Here is a 22,109-nt window from a genome sequence, read left to right on the forward strand (position 1 = left end):
GGGTCTGCTTTCTAATAAAGACAGAGGTAAACTGAAATCCTTTGTATTAAACACAAACAAGGTTGTGCTGCAGATTAGAAACTTGCAGCCTTCTCAACTCATCATTTATTTGTATTTACTCATCCCTGCTAATACTGGGAGCAGTCACCCAAAGCAGTTCCACATAGACCCACAAAAACAGTAAGCTCCAGGAGCTGGAGCTGACCAGAGCCCCTCTGAGCACTGTAAGACTGGTCCTTTCTGGACAAGGTTAGGCACAGGGCAGGTGAAACTCTTCCACAGTTCGTGGATCTGTAGCAGCCTGAACCCAACATCTTTGCTCTGCTAACCCAGTGTCTCTGCAATGCCATGTGCTGTCACAGCTTGTGTTGGCAGCACGCTGGAGCTGTGCTTGTGTGTGCTCCTTGCCAGGGGAATCACCCTCCCAGGGAGGGGGGAGAGCAGCAAGGGAGAGTCCCCACAACAAAGGCTTTCTGCTGTGAAGCAGCTCTCCAGCTGTGCACGGGCAAGACAGAGAGGAGGATTGCAAGGAAGGAACTATCTGATTAACTGGCCCAGGGTGCCCTGACCTGCTCCGCCGCTGCCCCGCGCTTACCCGCCTGCTCCCGGCTCACAGAGTGGTTGTTGTTCTCATTCTCCCGGCTTGGCACCACCAGCTGGAGCTCATTGATATCGACAGTGGAGTTCTGGATCCTGTTCTACAACTCAGAACATGCCCCAGTAAACATCGTCAGATAAACAGTGCAACAGCCAATATGAAAGAGAGAAACAGAAATTGCTGAAGCCATTAGCACTAACCTCCTGGTCACTGCATGCGTTGGATGAGCTCCTTTTGGGGCACGTTCTCTGCCTGAAAAGGAGAGACAGCGACAACAACAACCAGCCCACAAGTGAGTTAAAGGTCCGAGGGAAGGTCTCGGCTGTGCTCATCCCGCGAGGGGAACCCAGCAGGTCGGGAGCTCTCCCACCTACAGGAGCAGCCAAAATACTTGCCAAGGCTAAGGCAGCAAGGCCTGCAAACCAGGGGAGAAAATTATATGCTCATGTGGTGGGAAGCCAGCTGAAGAAGAGAAGAACCTGTCATCTTCTTCCCGTGATCACTGCAAAAGCAGGACCAGAGTTCAGACCTCTGCCAAGTCCCACCAGGCTCCCCCTGCCAGCTGCTCTTCCCCGTCAGTAATGGAATAGCGGGGCTGAGATCCTGCCTGAGTCTGGGCAGGGACATCCCTCTGATCCTGTTAGACAGGACATTTCATCTGCAGAGCTAATTCTGTGTGCTGGGCTATTTTTAGCAAGCAGAGAGCATCAGATGCTGCTCATTTGTGTGACCCTTTCACTAAGAGGCAGATCATTGTGGGGTGAATGTGCCCCTTGGCTGAAGGGAGGCACTCGCGTGTTCTCAACCATTTTTTCACATTTTTTGTAAAACTGAGACTACGAAACAACTAGTGTTATTAACTTTTGGATGGATAAGACTCAAAGATACCACTGGCACTAATGAATGTTACAGTGACTGAGGCAAGTATATTTTGCCTTTGTGTTCAGTGGTTCTCTGTGGGACAGTAGACACATGGGAGCATTAAGGCACTGACCAGATGGGATGCAACCAGTGTTACTGTTTTCCCTACTATCTGTGTGCTGGCTGTTGTGCTTCTTGTTGTGGGGGTTGGTTTAAGGCATTTAATCTCCTCCATGCAAGTGTTTTTGGTAGTTATGAGTTGAAGCCAAGATGTCGAGTTTTCGGTCACCATTTCATTCCTGTTTGTTTGTAAGAATAGGGGCTCAGGGACCACCTAAGGAGGTGGCTGTGAGCCAGTGTCTGCTCTGTCTTGGGCATGATGGGTTTCATTCCTGCACCGTGTCATTGGATCTCTTAAAAAATGCTCATTGACTGACAAGTGAATTGAGGGAGAAAAAACCCATATGCTATTCCTGGTGAATACAGAGGGGACTACAGAAAAAAGAGGAGAGCAAGTTGGCACTTGGGAATTTAATCCAGAGGAGATCCAGACAGATAGCTGTTACTCCAGGAGGCACAGCCACTGCTTGGGCTTCTCAGGGAAACTCAAGGCTGAAGCAGGGAAGGCTCTTTTTTAATGCACTGATTCAGGAAGGGGGAGCAGGGAAAGGCTTCCAGTTGGGATTAGTGTTGCCTTATCAAGCAAGATCAAACAACACAGGAAATATTTCAGACTAGAAAATGTGTATGTCAATATTCAACACACACATCCCCCAGAAGCTCCTTTTGGGCACCAGAATCATTTCAGCAGGAGTGACCTGGCCAAGCATACCCAAAAAAATGAATTAGTGTGGTGGTCAAGGCGTTCAGGTAGATGGTGGGAGAACTCTGTGTAACTCCCCTGTTTGTCCACATGGCAGTATTTTTTTTTATTATCTTCCTCTCCTCCCAGCTCTTCCCTGTCAAAACCTATAGAAAAATTTAAACTGTGGATAGACCAGGCAAGTTCTGCCTTAAGAAACTGAAATACCTCACATTCTTTTGGCTCTTTCCCTTTATAAATTCAGCAGACACCATAACTAACCTGCAAACCACACTGCAGTTTGGCAGCATGAACCAAAGGGAGAGTAAGGTGCCCCCAGCAAAGATGTTTCCTGTGTGAGTATGGTAGAATAAGAGACAGAGAGTCCTGTTCTTTACAAAGTTTAAATTAGGATTGGAAAATGGTAACTGGCTGAAATATCACTGTTTTAATTTTTCTTCCCTCATCATGCTTTGGGTATTGAGAGTCTGATTTTCACTGAACAGTTGGATTTACTGCTAAAAACCAACACAGACATGCTCTAGTTTGCAGGGCTGGAGAACTTAATGTTTCTCTAGCTCATTCTCCAGCTGGACTGCAGCTCTGTGGTCCACTGAGAACCTCTCCACCAAGGAGACCAGAGATTTGGATCAGTGCACAGCTCATGAACATAAAACAGCCTGTGTGAAAACAGACCAATTTCTATAATTTAAAAGAAAACGTAATTAAAGAAAAAAAAAAAGTTGCTTCAAAATTCTTGAGTAAACAACAACAACAAAAAATTAAGTCTTTTGGAAACTTTGTGAAAATTACCCTGTGCTCCCCAGCAGGCAGCTCCAGACAGGTCTAGCTGCCAGAGGTGTCTAAGTAAATCAGTCTGATGTGTAGTGGACAGAAGCAGAGGACACAGCTCCAGCAGGCAGGAAGGGGTGTCTGCATTGTGCCCAGCACAAGGATGGCAGAGGAAAGGTCTGCTTTTAGCCCAGAAGTGCTGAGGATTCTCTAGGAGGGCATTACACGACAAAGGCACATTCTCATCCTCAGGTGCCAGCGTGGCAGGCAGTGCCTGGCAGGGCAGAGAGGGCAGCACGCGATGGTTTGATCACATCCCTGTCCCTGTAGGGCTGTGATGGGGAACGGGTCCTTGGCAGGCTGTGCAGATGTAAAATGCAGTTGCAATCCATGGGTTGCAACCATAGAGCAAAGGTTTGACTGCATGGGACAGGATTAGAACTAAATAAGGTGGACATATCTGTTGTTCTGGGGGCTTGGGAAAGAAAATAAAAAATACCCCATTACTCGAGCCAGGCCTCATGGCCAAAAGTAATTAGAATTATTGGCCAACTAACAACTGAGGCTTTCATTCCTTCCCCAAGTAGCAAACAAAAGCTGCAGTGTGGCAGAGACTTGGAGTTTCCCCAGAGAGCTTTGCCCTGGCTGAATGCAATGAGCCCGAGCAGATACTGCTGCTGACTTGGTGCATTGGAGGGGCAGGGGATGCCAAGCCCATCCCAGGCCATTTCTACTCCTGGCAAGGCAGAGCCTGCTACTTTTAGCTGAGCAAGAGCAGCAGATAGAAATGGGGGGAAAAAAAAATCAACAGCTAAACCTGGTACCAGAGGAACAAATGAAGTATGAAGAGAAAAGAAAGTGGAAGGCAAGTTTACAAGAGCTTCAAGGTGACTGTTGGCATCCTCTGCAACGGCACAGCCTGGCCAGGATGAGTGTCACTGTGCCTCAGGGAGCTGGTGCCAGTTCTGGTTGTGCTGCCCTGTTAAAACATTGTCAGCCCACCCCTGCCACCCTGACATTTCCTGCAGTGAGGACAGGCTGTGGCTGATACACATTTGACACCTGATTTCTCAGGGCAAGAAGCATAAAACAGAGCTTGATGGGCTCAATCTGAGAGAAGTTTAGATGTGCTCAGTGGTCTCTGCAGTCTTATTCTGAGCTGCATTAAAACCCCACAACTGGGAGGGGTAGGCAAGCTCCAAACACTGCCAGTGGTTCTGGGGCCAGAGACCAAAATCCTCGAAACAGTGAGCACAGCAAAGAGGAAAAAAAGGCTCTTCCAGTGCAATACCAGTGAGGTAACTCAGCACAGGTCACAGCATTGCTTCTACCCAGGTCAGCTCTCACTTAAATGCTTTAAGTCTGATAAGAAATACAGTGTTATAATCAAGACCTTTCTGGAATAGCACGCAGGGAATTCAGGCAGCTGGGACAGTAAATGCCCTTTCAGGAGGCTAAAGGAGTAGGGATAATCTCTATTTATATCCAGTCAATAGCTGACTGAGGTATAGATATCTTCTTGTAAAAAAAAATAATAATAAAAAAGAGTTGTAGAGCAATCAAAAGACATAAACACCAGCGTTAAAAGAAGTGAGTCTAATCCTGATCCTGTGCCACAGGGCTCTTGGTAGGATGTATTCCCAGAACACACAAACATTTGTGTATGGGGCTGAAATCATGTGCGCTTTTTTCCTCTGTTGGTCAGCAAGAGCAGAACATTATTTTGTAAACATCTGACAAGCAAAAAGCCAAACTGTGAATGTGAGCAGCATGGCCTGACTTTCTAAACAGGCTGTGCACAGTGAACCTCAGCCAGTGGAACCTCAGATTGTCCATGTTCTTTTTGGTTTGAATAATTCTCTGCTTCATGGATGGTTACAGTGAAATTAAATAGGAGTGTTGGAGCAAGAACAGCCTACTCAACATGTGTATCAGCCCAGACTGCTGCCATAGTGAAGGGAGACTGTTTCTGTCTCTTTTGAAGATTGGCAAGGGTATAAAAATAAAGTATTTGGTATCTGGAAGACATTTTCCACCAGACGTTTTCCCTTAGAGCTAGCAAAAAAATTGTGGTCTAAATTAGTGTTCTGCAAGCTCTTTAAAAAAGGAAAAAGGTTAGTTAGATGTAACACATGCAAGTTTAACTCTTACAACTGTGAAGACCTCGGACTCTGAAGGCAGGGATTTCTATACATACAGCAAGAGAGATTATATTTAAGTTTCACCACTGTGCCTGTGTTCTCTGATACCCAGTGGGGTGGCTCATATTTTGTATTTATTTAGCCAGAGCTAGAAATGCAGCCCCCACAAGGAGAAGGAAAATGAAGTTCCTCTAACAAACCACCCTCAGTGACCAGGAGCGTCTGGGCAATCCTGAGACCTTTTGGGATGGAGGATGCACAGTGACTGAGGCAGGGGATGCAGGAACAGGGAGGACAGGCCAGTTGCCTGCTGGCTCTGGGAAATGAAGGCTCCTGCCAGTGCCCAGGCACTACCCTGCAAGGGACAGGGTTTGCTTCAGGTTACCCCATGTTTTCATTGAAACCAAAACAAAGGTGCTGTTTATTTTGACAAAAACCTGGGGAGCTCGGTCTCTGTTTTGAATTTGTTGGAAGGGGGAAAAAAAAAATCACTGTTTCTACAAAAATGTTTTCACTAGGGAGTTAGAAAGAAAAATGCAAACATATGCTGGGGGGCGGAGAAGTGTTTTTTGGATAAATATAGAGGAAAGAAACATATGAAATAAAAGCAGTTGACTGGAGAGGTATGCTTTTGTAACTGTCTGGTTTTAGCCATTTAACTAGTTAGCACCAGGACCTGGAAATGAGCAACCCAGCCTGGCCATCAGATCCCTTGACTGTATCATTTTGGATCCCATTTGGGAACAATGAGAGGCACTGCAGCGTGGCTCTCAGCTCCTCCCCAGCATCACAGGGCTGTGCAGATGACTTCTGAGCACACTGAATGCATTGGAGTTAGAATGTCTGCACAGGCTCTTGGATAAAATATGCTACAGACTGGAAAACAACTTTTAATCTTAATTCTAAGTGGTAATACTTTGGCTATTATTTACTTTTCTGCAGGGTGTTAGTGATGGTTAGTTAGTGTCAAACTGGGATCTCTGGGAAAAGATGCAGAGCCTGTCAGCTCAGTCTGCTTGGGAGACTCAGGGAAGGATGATCTCTCTGTCCTGCTTTTGTTCATTGGCCAGTTATTGTCCCAAAACTGAGGTCCAAAGGCACCACTGCCACTGAAATGAAAGAATGTCCAGGAAAGTCCTGACCTTTCAGGTATTTCTGCTGGAAAAAGAAAATACATCTGAGGTACAGGAGCTTTAGAAATAGAAAACTGAGGAGCCTGGGGCAGGAGCAGTGACTGGCACTGACCTCCTCTGTACCCACACACTTCACTACATTTGAAGGACAGCAAACGTTAGTGGAGCAAAGGAAACACAACTGTTTTCTGGTCTTTTTCCTATGGATTATATCACAGGCTTCAAGGGCTCTGACATGTATCACCTTACCTGCAAAGTATGCAGAGGGCAGAGAGCAAAGCAAGTGCAAAGACAACGATCCCTGTCACAATTGCCAGCAGCATCATGTTCTCCTTCCTCTCCTGCCTCACAGCATCGACAGCACTGGGCTCTGTGATGTTCCTGTACTCGAAGAGCATCGCGAAGCCTCGGCCCCGGTCCGTGGTGGTGATCAGCTCCATGATAACCTCCACCATTTCCAGGGAGGAACCAAAGACCATGGTCTTGTTTAAAGGGGAATTTGGCCCACAGAAGCGAGAGGAAAATGTGATGAGATCGGAAACATAGAGTACATCGTGGGGACAGACATCCACTGCTGGCTGAGGGCTGGAGGAGATTTCCACGGGCAGTGCTGTTGAGGGAAGGGTCCAGCTCTCTGCTGGAACTTCATCTCTCTCACTAGCAGCAGCTAGGTGGGCAAGCAAGATTTTCCCTTCCAAATCATCTCCTGCTTCCAGGCCACTGGTATTTTCCCTCTGCACTGTGGCACTGCCAGCCACTGGGAATGGCAGCTCCTCTGCTTGAGCCTTGGTGATCCCTTTGGGTTCCTTCACCTGCTTTGACTGGTTTTCTTCAGCCGCTTGTTTGGCTTCGTCTTTTTTTGAGGTGATTCCTGGAAGTTCATCCAGGTGACCAGCAAGGTCCTTTGACTCATCTCTGGTGCTGCTCAGATTCTGAGCCACCTTTGACATCCAGGTCTGGAGAGAGGGTTTTGTAGTATGGAGAGCAAAGTCCAGGTTTTCCTCAGAGGAAGATGTGTCACTGTTTCCTGTTGTAGCAGGGGCTGAAAAGCCATCCCAGGGGGTTGGAGTGTCACCAGAGCTCTCAAAAATGTCAAAGTCAAAAATTTCCAAGATGAGATGGGTTCTCATGGGAACGAAAAACTGCCAAACACAGTGTATCCCTGGGTAGTAGTTGTTTGGAAAACCTGGGGATAAAATCAGACCTCTTTCCATCGATTGCACCACTGCACCACAGGAGTAATACACCTGGGAAATAAAACAAATCATCTTACAGATTGCTAGAGATTATACACAGGATGCAGTTCTGCTGGACCTCTGGAAGGTCCTGCTCTTTTCTTTCCCTTCAGAGATAAGACAGGGAAGTTCATTCAGCTTGTGCAAGTCTAACTCCTACTTTTGTGCAGCATCAATCTAATATGTCTAATATGGAAAGCCACTCTTAGAGACTGTGGAAGTGTATATTGAATGGTCAGCCTCCACAGAAATATAACCCAAAAAAGTAATTCACATAATTCTCACTTCCTACTACTGTTCATTTCCGCTGTTGGCAAATATACAACTTTTTGACCACACAAATGTGTTGCTCTAAACATTTGGTTGTGTGACAAAAATCTTAAGAAGCTAAAGAAAAAATGTGTTACCACAGCAGCTTGAACTCTGTGTTATTTTCACTAGAAAACCATGTTAATGTGAAAAAGAATCTTTGCATTGATGATTACCCATGATTCATCCCCCCAACTCATCTTCTGTTTCAAGAACATTCAGCCTTTTTTACTTCAATAAGCAGTAAAATCTGGGTGGTTTTGATTTTTTGGATGGTTTTTCTCTTCTTCAAATTCAACGCCTCTCAAAATAGTGATAGCAGATAACAGCTCTCTAGTAAACCAGCAATCAACATGCATTTTACATAACACAGCCACAGTTCCATGGGAAATGTGCTATTCCTTCGTTCTCCAGAAATAGCCTTTCAGCCTCCAAAGAGGAAGGAAGCCCATGAATGGTGGCACAAACCCCCACGCTGCTGCTTCTCTAAAGGTACAGGAGGCTGCTTTTGCACATCATATTTACAACTGCCTTCTCCCAGAGATGCTCTCTGAGTCTTTTTCCAAGCTCCCTTCATAAATTTGCAGAGCACAGAGCTCTGACTGTGCCTTGGGCAACTTTTTTGGAAAAGTGGTGGTGGGGAAAAATCCTAAGTGCTTAGGTCACAAGACCCTGTCTAGGAGCATGGGTTTACAATAATTAATTGGAAAAGAAAGGGAATGCTTTGGGTTTGGTGTGGTTTTTTTATTGGAAATGATTAGTTGTCTTGGTCTGTTATCTATTTAAACACAAAGAAAGCTTGGCAGCAGAACAAACGAAGCTTGTGAAATCCATATAAAGCCACAAAGATCAAAATACTCCAGATTTTTTTCTCTTGGTCCCTCCCCTTGGCTCATATTGAAATGGAAATAAAAAAAATGCAATGCCAAATGTTAGAAGCCCCTAAATAGAAACAAAAAGCCAGACCTGTTCTGAGAGGCACGACCTTTGTTTTCCAGCAGGTGCTGCTCATATTCTGAGGGATTTCAGGATGGATGCAGGATGGCCACAGCAAAGGACCAAAACAGCAATGTGGCTGGAAACTGTGGTCTGTATTCAACTTGAAATCCAGTATTTGATTTGTAAAAATGTCATTTAAATCAAAACTTATGTTAATTACAGTGGAATAATCTACAGGCTTCTCATTTAAGGCATCTGGGCTGAACTGTGGCTTGAAGTCTCAAGTGGAAAAGAAACCACATTCATCTGCCACATACATATTATTCTCTGTTTAATGCCTTAGGAGTCCCACAGCACAAAATACAAACATAAATTAATAGAAATTTAGTGACCTTTTCTCTAGGAGGTAATATTTCGGGGCTTAGTCTGGATTGGCTTAAGCCTCTCTAAATTAGCAGTGATCAAGGGTGAGATTTTATTTTGAGGAGTATGTGACTGATCTATGTGTCTCTTTTCAGACTCTGAGAAGGGGATGGGGGGGGTTCACAGCCCCACCTCTACTACCAGAAGACTTTGTTAACAACCAAAAGCATTGGATCAGCGGGTCCTGTGGGATCAATCACCAAAGTGCTCAATGGTGAGTGCATCTCCCCAGAAATCCCTCCCCTGCCCTCGGGATAGGCTCCCTTTCCTGCCTTCATTGTCACTTGAATCTGTCACAGTTTGAAGGGAAATATCCTGCACACTCTGAATCCAAGACTCCTTAGATGTGCCCAAACTCGGGTGTCCCTTGTTCCCCAATGCACTGGCCACAATATCGAGTGGAACCCCCAACCTGCACCCCCAAACCCGGGCACAGGGGGAAGTGCCGTGTGTGAATTCCAGAGTTATGGCTGAAAGGTCATGGCAGTGAGGAAATTGTTCATTTATTATGGCTTGTGAGACCAAAAAGATTCAAGACTTGCTCTGAGGGAAAAAAAACAAACCACAAGGGACAGGAAATGCAAGACAGATCGGAGGGGAGGGGGAAGAGTTTCTGATTAATTTATAATCCACAACTGAATGACTGACAAAATGGTTTAGTTCATTTGAATCATCCATTATGAACCCTGAGTTTCACCAATTAGACACAGATGTTCCCTTCTGCAGCAAGTTATAGACTCGTGTGCTTTTGACAGAGGCACGCAAAAACTTCAGCACGTTTTTAATCTTTGCAAATGATAGGTTTTGTCTTTTTAAAAACAACACTTGATATATGCCCACACCAATTAGGTCAATTACGAGCAGGGAGAACCAGATTACTGGTCCTGTTCATCTGCTTTTCAGTTCTTCCCTCTCTGGCCAGGAGCCCCAAAAGTTTCCAACAGCTGTGTTGAACTGAACCTTCAGCCCATCATGGTCAGACACATCCTACCTGTCCTCTGAATTAGGGTAGTGGGGAACAGCATTTAGTAGGTTTAGAAGGAACTCAGATCTCAACTATTGCTGCTTGGCCACTGACACAATGTTTGGCTGTTTCAGAACAAGCCAAGATGTTGCATTTCCCCTTTTCACACTCCACAGCCCACTCAGCAGTTTAAATCTGTTTTACTGAAACATGCCCCATTGTCATGCACTTACCTCCTCCTGTGATGGTGTTTGGACTCCCTAGAAACGAGTACTTGATGTTGGCATCACCTTTGAGCTATGCCATTAAGATACACATATGTAAGGAGCTATAAGGCCTCTACACCAGGAAACACAGGGCTAAGGAGTACAAGGATGACCTTGTGCTAGTCCCTCATGGATGATTCTGGCAGTGGGTGGTGGTAAGAATGCTCTGCTGCCCTCTGAAGTGTATGTTTGCAGCAAACCCATGTGTGATGCAGTTGTAGAGAGCCTGGGAGTTTTTCTTACTGTCATTTCTTCCCACTGGACACTGCACATCAAAGAGCTCTTTGAGCAGGAGGCCCTGAGGAAAAGCAGAATTTCCATGCAGAAAAGGGAAAATTATTGTTTTGGCCAGGTGGACGTTTATTATAAGGCCCAACCAATTATATGCACAGGGAAGAGTGGTTGTCATCATCTGAGGGTAATATAACCCCTAACTCTGCTCTCCACTTACACAACACCTACAAATGTAGCTCTGGAGCACCTGCATTATTCCTGTAGGAGCATTTTCAGGGAGTCAACACATTCTAAAGGAATCCCACTCTCTCTGAGAATAATTTAGTTATGACCAGGGGCACACACAGAACCAAGCTCTTTGCTTTGCCAGGACAGGACAAGCTCTTGTGGCACTTTGCATCAAACCCTCCTGGCTGCTCCCACCAGAGCAAAGCCACGCTCAAAACCCGCAGGATGGTCTTGCAGAATGCCACAAATGGCCAGTGGTGGCCTTTAGCTGGGTGATGGGTCCCAGCCTCTCCCTGCACCACTGGAAGCTGGCAGGGCTCTTTCTCAATCTTCTCTGTCTTGCCTCCAAAAGAGAAATGCTCCTGGCACGAGGTGACACTGGGAGCCATGAGGGAATGTGGGGAGGATGCTTTGACACGTAGCTGGTGAGAGAAAGGGACATGAGTGTTTGGTTCAGCCTGTAAAGATACAAGCCCTGCTGAAGAGAAGTGGAAACAAAGTGATGTGAGGCCTTGGCCAGGGAAACCGTCAGCCCATTTGTGTTCCTAGTTTTTGCTGAAGCTCAAAAAGGTAGTGTACATTTTCTTTGTTCATGCTAATGCTGGTTATGAGGAGCTGCTGTTTTCCACATCTTAGAGGACACATCTCTCTTGCATCCCAAAGACTGTTTACTTTTTAAGTGTATTTATTTCAAAGAAGGGGAAGGAGGACATCCTGTCTTGATATTTGATATTCCTCTATGAGCATAACCTCAGATTCTCTGGCTTGGGACCTGTCCAATGTAGCTTGTGTTCTTTTATAAAATACCCAAGAAATAGCAAGTTCTTGTGGTGCACACCCAGAGTCAGAGTGAAAGCTCAGCAGAGGAATCCAGAGACACACAGCTGAGCCACTGGATTTCCAAGACACCCTCAGGGGCCAAGCCACACACACCTAATAGAGAGATCCAGTTGCAGGCTTGCAAGGAAATGATGTGCAAAGTTCATAACCCACTTTGCCCTCATTAATGCTTCATGCACATCTCAACTCCTGTGCATTTCTCAACATGTGTTTCAAGTCTCAGGCAGATTTAAAAATGTCACTTCCACTTCTTTTTAGAAATGAGAGAAGGAATAATCCACTGTATTTCAAACTGACTGAATATTTAAGAAGTGCTGCATTTATTAGTCCTTTCAGGAACAGACATGTATTAACTCCCTATCCAAGCTAAAGGACTTTTTGGTCTTTGCTAAAGACTGTACCAGAAAAATTTAATACTAGAGTAATGAGTGGAGGTGAGGATAGAAGCTCTTTATGCAGACATTAGGCCCCTAACAAAAATCACTCTGAAGTCAAAATACTTAGTTATGATCCTGTGATTTTGACGGTAATTATTTTATGTTTTGTCCCTTCTGGTAAAATAGCCCCACTATGTAAAAAAAGAAAGAACCTCTCAGCAGGAAGATTTTTTTTGCTTAATTTAAAAATCAAAATCCACTGCAGCTGCCTGGTGCCAAAACAGGACTGCAGGCAGGGTATGGGCATTCCACAGTAGCCTTATCCTGTCCCAGGGGTGTGCAATGGGTTTCTGCACAGAGATGGATGCAGTCTTAGAATCCAAGATTGTTCAGCCTGGATGATTAAATTTAACGATCTGAGCTCACTGTAGCATCAGTGGGATGTAAATTGTTTGGGATCTCTCACCCCTCCAAAATTAAAAACATCTTCCATGCACACACGTGTGTTTCCTTCAAAGAGCTGGCAGTGCTTTGAGGTGCCCCACCAGCTCCTGCACATTTATTCTGCCCCAGGGACCTCTGTAAAGCCCTGGCTACACCAATGTCTTTGCTCAAAACACAGGGAGGCATCTCAGTACTGCCCCCTTCTCCCCTCCAAACATGGGAGGTTCATTCCAAGTTAAAGATCCCTCAGACTCCTGAGGACATTTGAACAGAGCCAGCCACCTGGATGAAATATGAAGTGGCCCAAACATTCAGCCAGAGCAGAGAGAAATGCCAAACTCAGGGTTTTAGAAAGAAAATGAGAAGGAAAAAGGGAACATTTTCATTCCACAATCCCAGCTTACAGGGGAAAAACATCATATAGATAAAAGTCTTGACTTGCTGACATGGCTGGAACTGGCTGCAAAGCCACCAGAAATACAAGTCTTGTGGTTCCCAGCACAAGCCCCAAGTTCTCCTCTCACGGTATTTCCAAGTTAGGGAAGTCTGAACTTTTTGGATGCTCGTCAAATCCAGGATCTCAGGAAACACTATCCCAAGAGTAGGATAGAAAACTCCAGTCTGTTGGTTTAAGAAATGACCACATTTACTTCACCAGCTGACTGATCTAGAGATCAAAGCTGGTAGGACTTTTTCCAAGCAGAGGACAAGGTTGATCAGAGACTTTAGAAAAATACTGCTATATTTAATTTTGCATTTCCAGCTCATCTTTGTGTGCAACGTTTGTTTTCTTTCATTAGCATGAACCAAATTCAGCTGCAGCACATCTAACCTATTATTTCCACCTGGTAGTTCAAGAATTCCTGGAAATGCCTTGGAATCACCATTTCCCTCTTTGCCAAATTGCCTTTGCTGTAAAGCATGAGGAACAAGCAAAAGGACAGTCTCTTATCCTGTATTAGGGCAACTCTTCAAGTATCTCTGGATGATTGAAAGCAGCAGCAGATCAGACATGGGATTGACAGAGTGTAACAAAAATTGCTGACACTTTGCTTAGTTATTAGGAGAGAGTTTTCCCTGCCTCCTCTTTTTCAGCCTTTAATGTGATTATTTTCAGATTTATCTCAAAAGAGTTCCCATCACTTCTGAGAGCATCCTGCTTGCTGAGGGCTCTCCCTTGCCCTCCCAATATCCCTGTCCCAACACAAACCCAGCTCCCTGCCCACACTCACGTGCTCTCCTCACTCCCTGAGTCATTCACACAAACAAGCTCTGAACAGGTTCAGTGTGGGACTCTCAAGCTGGGCCAAGCATACATTTGCTTTTAGTACATTTATGGTACCAGAGCATTTGCACTCCTCTTTTTAAACAAGGATCTAACACTTATTGGAGTGAGTGCAACCTGCTGGATTTAAGCAACCCCAAACCCAAATTTTGAACAGATGCTCTGTTATTTCAGTGGTGGGCAGCAGCAGTTCCACCACATGAAAGCGATCCTGGATGTGACATTTCCAGTCTGTAAATTCCATTTCCAGGAAAACAACTTGTCTTATATTCCTTCTTGGCACACACTAGACAGCTTCATGGGGCCCTGTTTTCACACTTATCTCCAACTTTTCTATTGTTTTTTGTGATTTGCAGGACATTTGAAGAGAACAAATATGCAGGTAGGAAGGGGACTGTGAAAGCTTGTTACTGCAGGAGACAAGGAAAATAAAAATACAGTCAGAAGAGGAGAGGAGGGAAATGGGAATGCAGTTCAGCAATTAGAGCAAAGAATGCAAAGTCTGAATGAGACTTGAGGACTTGGAGGCCCAAATATGCCTCAGACTACAGACATGCTACTCTCTCTTATCCTTCCCACATGTGACTGGGCTGTAGCTGAGCCCTGGGCTCAAACATCACAACCAGATTGCTGGGCAGGCACTGCTTTATTTCACTGGAGAACAGGCAACATTCCCCTCGCTCCCTGTGAAAAAAAGAATAATCAGGGAGGGCAGTAACGTTTGCATACCCTTGGAGGAAGGCAAATAAGCTCTGTTAGGATGGAAAGAGGCTGGCAGGGCTCAGGATATTCTCACCTGCTCTGGGTCTCCGGGGCCACTTCCCAGTGCCTGTCTGTGGCTGCAGCATTCCCTGAGGCAGTTTGCCAAACCGTTAGGCAGGCATGGCCACAACAAATCCCTGGGAATCAAAGCAGCTGCAGGAGAAGTGGCAGGAGAAGGTCAGTGATCTCATTAGAGCCAGGAGGCCAGGGCCCCCAGCCACAGCGAGGTCCCAGCCCCACAGCTGCAGTGTGTTTTGATACCTGGCCCTGGCAGATTGCATAACTGCACCATGAGGTCACCATCCCTCCTCCTTGATCCTCCCTGAGAACAGGAGGTGGAGAAAAGGAAAATCACAAAAAAACAAACACGGGCACTCCAGCCTCTGTGGAGAACAACAGCCCTCCTCATTTAACTCCAGAGATGCTTGTTCCCAAACAACAAAAAAATGCTTGTTCCCGGCGACACAAGCAGGGGCTGTTTTCCAAACAATCCCCCATGGAACAGCCCAGCTTTCCATAGCATGAGCAGCAGCATATGCACTCCAGGCATACGCTGACATCCTGTAGTTGCCTTTGGGCACCCAGAGGAAAGGCAGGCGAGTGCTCTTCTGCTTTGAGAGGCTCAGGTGAGAAGGAAAAGCAGTCCATCCTGAGCAGGGCAGAGATGCCAACCTCCACTGCAGTTATGAGCAGTGGGCAGAATTCTGTGCAGCAGCCACAGACTTATGAGTACCTGATGCCAGATTCCTATGTAAGACAAAGATCACCCAGCTCTGGTGCAAGGTTTTACTGGCTGATTTGGCTCACCTTCCTCTGCAGGCAGAAGCCAGGGTTGTTTCCTGCAGAGGGAACTTCAGAGAAATTGAAATGGTCTTAACAGCCCTCTAAAAGAACATGTCCTCTCCTTTCAGCAAAGGTGGGACTGCAGGAGGCTTATTGCTAACTCAGCTACCTAAAACCTAAAAGGTGAAGTCTCAGAACATTGAAAAGAGAATAAACCCATGTAGTTTATAAACCCCCATATCATAAATAGGCAGAACTTTTAGTTCTCCCCTTTCCTTTCTTTAATTAAGATGGAGTTGGATTTACCTACAAGATGTCCTACAAGTTGCAGCTGTGTAAGTCTTGCCAAGCAGAGTTCTCTCTCCTTATTCAGTTCTTTCTGTGATTTAGATCCTCAGGGCTAGAAATGCTTATGAGGAATAGTTTTTCTCTGGGCTTGGCAGTTTATGGGTGCATTTGCTGCCTATTACTTTCCAGTTTGAAGTTACCACCACAGGAGTAAGTCTGACATTCACTGATTGCCCAGTAGCTGTTGCATGCCAAGGTGCAGATATGCTTATGAAGTGAGTAAATGTTGGTACAAGTGTGAAAACCAGATAGAAATGCTCTGGAAGAGGCCTAGGCTAAGGCATAGGACATTTTTTTTCTTTCAATTGACTTACATCCAGGTGCTTTTACTAGAAACTAAGGTCTCATTCTGAACTCTTCTCCATCTTTCACTACAGTCCCACATTACAATATTCATTTCCTTCTTCTCACCTTGGTTCTGAAAGGGACAAAAGCCAGACTATTTTTCTATCAAATGATTTTAAAAATCTACATAAAATATGCAAATCTAGTGCTTGGAAAGACCCACTTGACTAGGCAGTGCTCCCCTGGGGACTGTGACTATTACACCCACAAAGTCAAACTGTTTTGAGCAGAAACCTCTCATACATGTCTCACAAATTTATTGTGCCATGCTCATGCAACAGATGCATGTGAGTCATGTCATTATGAGGGCAGTCTGAGCACTGGCATTCCCCTTTCATCCCAGTATTAGCTTTTATGGCCAAGGAAGCATACAGCACATTTAACATAACATCCACCAGGGAGTGCTGGAATTCCCAACAACAACCAGCCTTTTCTTGTAGACTTTTCAGACTAATCCTTGCAGGGAGAAAAAAAAAGAGCTAGCTCTTGTGACTGGACACTCAGCAGACAAATAGAGATTCTCCAACAAAGATGCAAGATGCCATACCAAATAAGATCCTACATCTATACAAAGCTGTTATCCATGTTCTAGTTTGTTGGGTTCCTTTTTCAGAAAATACCCTCATTCAAACATACAAAAAAATGTAAAGCCTTAGAAAGAGAAACAAAGGCATCATTTAGAGTGTCTCCTCAGGCAAATAATCATGAATATGATGGGACCACCGTAAATAAAAGTAAGGCAGTGTAATGAAGAGTTCAAGATGCCATGGCCATTTGCTTCAGGGCTTTAATAGGTCACATAGGTCTTTTCTCCACTAGAGCAAGTTCTCATTAACAAAGTGTACTCAACACACCATAGAAAAATTAACAGTAAACTCTAGGGTTGGTGGGAACTAACAGGGGTGATGAGGCAGTTTCCAGAAGATCAATCTGTTTTTCATTTTCTACGAATTGAACAGGCTAAAGCAGCTCAAATTAAAGAGTAGAAAACATGGTCAGACTGTTTTCTACTACTTGGTAGCCAGATGGTATAACAAAACAAAAGCTATAGCACTGCAGAAAAAGTTTGTTTGCTTGTAGAGTTCAGTGTAAAAGTCCATTGAGCAAGTTAAGTATGTCCATAGGAATCTGTAAAACTAATGTTCCCAAATTAACTTTATATATATCACCTCCCAAATGTGTGGGGGGGATTTACATAATGAAATCCATATGCAGCTTAGGTGCCCAAAATTGCTTTGTTCTGTTTTGAAAGTACCAGAAACAGGAGAAAGGAAGACTGAAAAGCAGATTTTGCTGGGCACTTCCTGGGAAATAAATTTGGATCTTTAAAAGCAAACAAAACACAACACATATACACATAAACTGGCCTGGCAAAAGAAGCAAGCTCTCTGTGCTTGGTTTTCCAGCTACATGACCCTATTGTTTCATTCAGACACTTCAGATGTTTCACATGTTGCATTGTGCAGACACATGGAGAAGGAAACATTCCACCTGTGAAAGCCAAAACCTGCAAATATTTTGTGCTGTCACTGCCCTGCCGCAGAGCTGTTATCCCTGGGAACCAGGTTGTTGTGTCACTAAATGTCACTAGCAGGTGAGAAGGCTTATGCAGAAGACATGGACAGTGATCCTTAAAATGCAAGTAAAGGAAAACCCTCTCCTTTTCATGCAATATTTTTCACTAGGCTTCTGAATGAGCCATTGCTGCAGCTGAGGCTGGCCTTCAGAAGTCTGTTGTGGTCTGAGCACTCATCCTTAGTTTTGGTTGGTACACAAACAGCAGCACTTCTCTCCACCTTGTTCTTGCAGGATTAGTCTCCCCTTGTACACTCTGAAAAGGGAAATTTCCAAGACTCCACCTTTGTCAGGATTTCAGAGAGCAGGATGCTTGTAAATTTTACTTTATTGCCTACACATAAGGAGAGAGCATGAGGGCACAGCAGGGAGTGTTGGGAGAAAGCAGAAAAAAGACATCACAGATACTGCAGACAGAGGAAAAGCCAAGCCCTGGGTTTGTTGTTACAGGGTCCCAACCAGTGAGCAGTTTGTTTTTCCAAATAAATCTGCTTTGCAGACATCCTTTCTTCCTCCCCATTCAAGTTTCAACCAGGAAACCTGGAATAAGTTACTGTTGACTTTAGAGGCAAATCAAAGTGTTCAGCCTGCTAAGCTTGCATTTAAAGTTAGTCTTGATGAGCAACTGCTTGGGGCCCTTGTATTCAAATAGTGAGGTCTCAGATTCACCTGAACTGCCCACCCATGCAGATCTGTGACACTGGAGGAAGTCAAAGGCATGGGCAGCCTGGACTTCAACCCTCAATGCTAACAGTAAAGGCTCCGAGTTTTCAGTCAAATCCAGAAAAAAAATCCCTTTAAGAAAAACAGTCACTCAAAACAGTGGAATATTTACTAACCTAAAACTAGGAGGGAGCTGGATTTAGGTAGAACAAGTGGATTAGATCTCCCACTGCTAACCCCAAATTAACTACACTACAGAGCAGGCACACCCTCCTTGGAGAGGCTGAGCAATCAGCTTCCTGGGATTTGGATCAGGCTGGACTTCCAGAGGCATTTCATCCCACATGTCCTGTAATCAGGACGCTGCCCTTATTGCCATCCTTGGCACCTGACCCTGCCTACAGTCCTGCTACTCCTTAACAGAATAAAGAAACCCAAACAGTACAGAAACAAATCAGGAAGAGACTGATGAACAACTGACAGTCCTTCCTCAGGGCTGGAGGGAGTTCTGAATGGAGGCTTGTGCCAGCCCATTTTGTTTAGCTGGTTTGGTGGTGAAACCTGGCTGCTAATATAAAGAAATGAGAGGAATAAAATACTGGATGGAAATGAGATAGTGCAGCAGGTTATGGCTTGCATGTGAAAATTTTGCTTTTGTTTTGCACTTTGAACACCACCCACCCCTGCTTTCTATTGGAGCATAATGGTACTGCCTGTACTCCCCCAGGACCAAGGATTTAACAGAGTTTAATAGTTTCTGTAATTAGATATTTGTGAAACTCTGAAATCCTCTGATGAAAGGTGCTCTGGAAGTATTACCAACTCTTCTACCATGAAAGGGCTCCACCCAAACCAAAATGCAGAGGTTGTCCTCAATGTACATCATTACTAATCTAAACCAGTAGTATTTAGTGGCCTGATTTAAGTTTTCCTGAAATCCCAGATGACTTTTGTGAGTTCCAGCAGGGCTCCAACAATTCAAGAAAGGAAATACAGGTGAATTAGCCTTTGCTTCTCTCAAAATTGGAACCTCCTTTTCATTGGGAATGATGTAAGGATATTCAAAATGAACCATAAAGCCATTTACTGCTGAGAGCTTGTAAGAGGAATGCACACTAATGCAAGACTGTGCAGTGCTCTATCCCTACTCCACCCTCCTCCTGCCACGAATCTGTACAAGAGGAATATTTTTTTAATTTAGTACTCCCCATACTCAAGGAAGTATCTAAACACCAAGCTGAATATTTATTATTTACAGGCCTGAGATATCAGTGCATAATAATAATAATAATAGTGTGTAATGGGTAGAGTTGCTTTACCAGACCTGGTCTAGCTACACTAGTGCTGGGTAGCCACTCTCTGGTACCAAATATGCCCTGAGCTCCTTTTTTTAAGAGGAAAGGGAGGCAGGAAGAAAGAGACCTGAATATTTTACCAGTGCAACAGGATTTGACAGACAGTAAAAAAAAAAAACAAAACAATTATTTCAGCGTTTCCACCCCAAGGAAGGTTGGCATCTCTAGAGGCACTGCTCTCTTTTAGCTCCTTCTGCAGAAAGATTACCCACATCATTCCAGAAATCCTCTGCCATGGGCTTGTTTCTCTTACCTTGGCTTCTGCTTCCGTTGCCAGCCTTGGCAAACGAGAGAATTATGGTTCAGCTCTAAAAAGAAAGTGTCCCATGTGCTGTGCAGGACTTGAGGCCAGCCTTGTCCATCTTCTCAGCTTTCAGCTTCTTCAGTGCTTCAGTAATTAGAATTATCAGGACTAAAACACTGTGGACATTCTTGCTGCTTAGCGTGAAGCTAACAAGGGAGCGCCAGATTTACAACACTCTGGCCAGACAGAGAATTAAAAAAAAAGTTACAAATCATTGCCCAGTTCCAGGGATACGTACTCCAGGATCTTATTTTGCCAGGGACTCCACGTGAACTTTAGCCTCAACGAGAAATCTGCCTGCAATTTTCTCATTTAAATACCAGTCAGACCAGTGGCGGGATGTAAACTAACATGCATGAAAAATAAGGGTTCAATGACCCAAATCAATTATGTTTTAAGGGCACTGCTCTGGACTCAGTAGGAAATATTTTAAACAGGAAAAAGAACTAAATAGGATCATTCATTGAACTGACCTGGAAATGAGGCAGAAATTTGGTAAATAAGAAGCTCAATGCAAGCCAGCTTTATGAACCAAATGCAGTGGATTAAAAAAATAAAAATAAAAATCAAACCAAAACCAGAAAAAAAACCCCAACCCCAGATACTTCCTAGATTCAAATAATGTTTCAGACTCCTGGGTGCTAAAGTGAGAAGTGCAATAAAACAAAGCAATTCTCATGCCTTCCTTGAGCACTGTAACACAGTTTAATTCCAGACATTACAAAAAACACCCAAACCAACAGTTTATAGAAACCCTGAAACTGCATCTTTATTAAAATAGGACAACCTGTAGCTCTTCTGTAGAAACCAAAAATAATAATAATTTAAAGCAAAAACAAATTCTGAAGACCAGAAACAGATACTGTGACTGGATTTTTAAAGCTCATAAACAGAAGCTAGGGAGAAACAGCTCTACTGCTTCAGAATATAGGAATATAGCTGCTCCCCAAATTGCCCAGACATCCAAACTGTCCTCACAGTAAACATCTGATCTGCCAAGATGCACTGTAAACACAACAGGATGCAGCTATGGCAATTAATCAAGATACAAAGAAAATAGGAAAGACTTATCATTTCTCTGCTCCTCAAGCCCAAAGTACTTTCACAAACAGATTAATAGCTATTAAGCCCATTGCAACAAAACTGTCAGGTTCTTTGAAGGTGTCTTATTTGACTTGACTGGCTTAATTTCTCGAGACAGAAATACACTGCTTTACAGTGATTAATAAAGCAAAAGCTACCTGGACCTAAAAATCCCATTGAAGTGTTACTAAAATAACCCCCACACCTGGCAGCAGCTGGGATTGGAACCAGATGTGCTGCACATCTGGTGAGGAATGGGACTGCTGCTAACAAACACCAAGCCATTGGAGGAACACACTTTTCCAATCCAGCAATTTTCTGCAAAGTCTTGGTAGAAGTGAGGCATTTTGCCTCCTCTTTTCTTAAGGCAGAGGCTGACCACTAGCAGACCTACTGTGTGCCAATTTAAAACATTTGAGAACTTCCCTGTCCTCCCGCCCCAATCAGAAGTGCATATTTTGCTGCTCCAGTTGCATAATTTACTGATTCAGCTGCATGCTTGGTTGATCTGGTAGGAGACTAGTACAGCAGTTGAGATTCTGGATACATTGCCAACTGTGCAGTGTGCTTTGTTGATCAGGGCCGTAGAATTTAATAGCTGAAATTTCATACACTTTACTAATCAGGCCACATTCTTTGCTAATTGAGGTGCATATTTTAGTAGTTGATTTTTTTTTAATCTTTCACTGATCTTGGGAAGGATCCTGCTTCCTCTGAAACCAGCAGGAATTTTGCCATAGCTCTTGCTGGGAACAGGGCTAGGATTCTCACTAGAGGGTCTTGGATTGCTAAGATTTCTTCTCTTGAAAGGAACAAGAAAGGCTTGTTTTTTTCTTCAAGCCAGCAAGTGAACAGAAGAATACCAGATGAAGGATGGCACTGGCATAGCGACCTCCTCCACAGGGATTTGATTAAACAGATAATATTTTATGGACATACAGAGACATAATTTTGACTGTGTTACTCTTTCATCAGGCTTACATTCTTCCTTCAGGATAAACAAGCCACTTATCTGCACAT

General features: G+C 44.3%; 1 protein-coding gene across 3 annotated transcripts in view; it reads right to left on the reverse strand.

Annotated features, from left to right (window-relative positions):
- Positions 1–22,109, reverse strand: part of LOC127461359 (uncharacterized) — a 32,958-nt gene that overhangs the window by 8,381 nt on the left and 2,468 nt on the right. The window contains exons 1-4 of one of the 3 annotated variants that reach the window (XM_051769085.1): positions 19,956–20,267; positions 6,577–7,574; positions 799–850; positions 596–698 (exon numbers count right to left, since the gene is read on the reverse strand). In XM_051769085.1, the coding sequence (XP_051625045.1) occupies positions 596–698; positions 799–850; positions 6,577–7,541 (1,120 nt within the window). In that variant the 5' untranslated portion in view covers positions 7,542–7,574; positions 19,956–20,267. Of the gene's footprint in view, positions 1–595; positions 699–798; positions 1,430–6,576; positions 7,575–19,955; positions 20,268–22,109 lie in introns of those variants that run through there. The other 2 variants (XM_051769086.1, XM_051769087.1) reach the window with 2 other exon arrangements.

This window comes from Manacus candei, unplaced genomic scaffold (genome assembly GCF_025592945.1).
Source record: "Manacus candei isolate 608988 ecotype Guabito, Panama unplaced genomic scaffold, ASM2559294v1 h1tg000103l, whole genome shotgun sequence".
NCBI lineage: Eukaryota > Metazoa > Chordata > Aves > Passeriformes > Pipridae > Manacus > Manacus candei.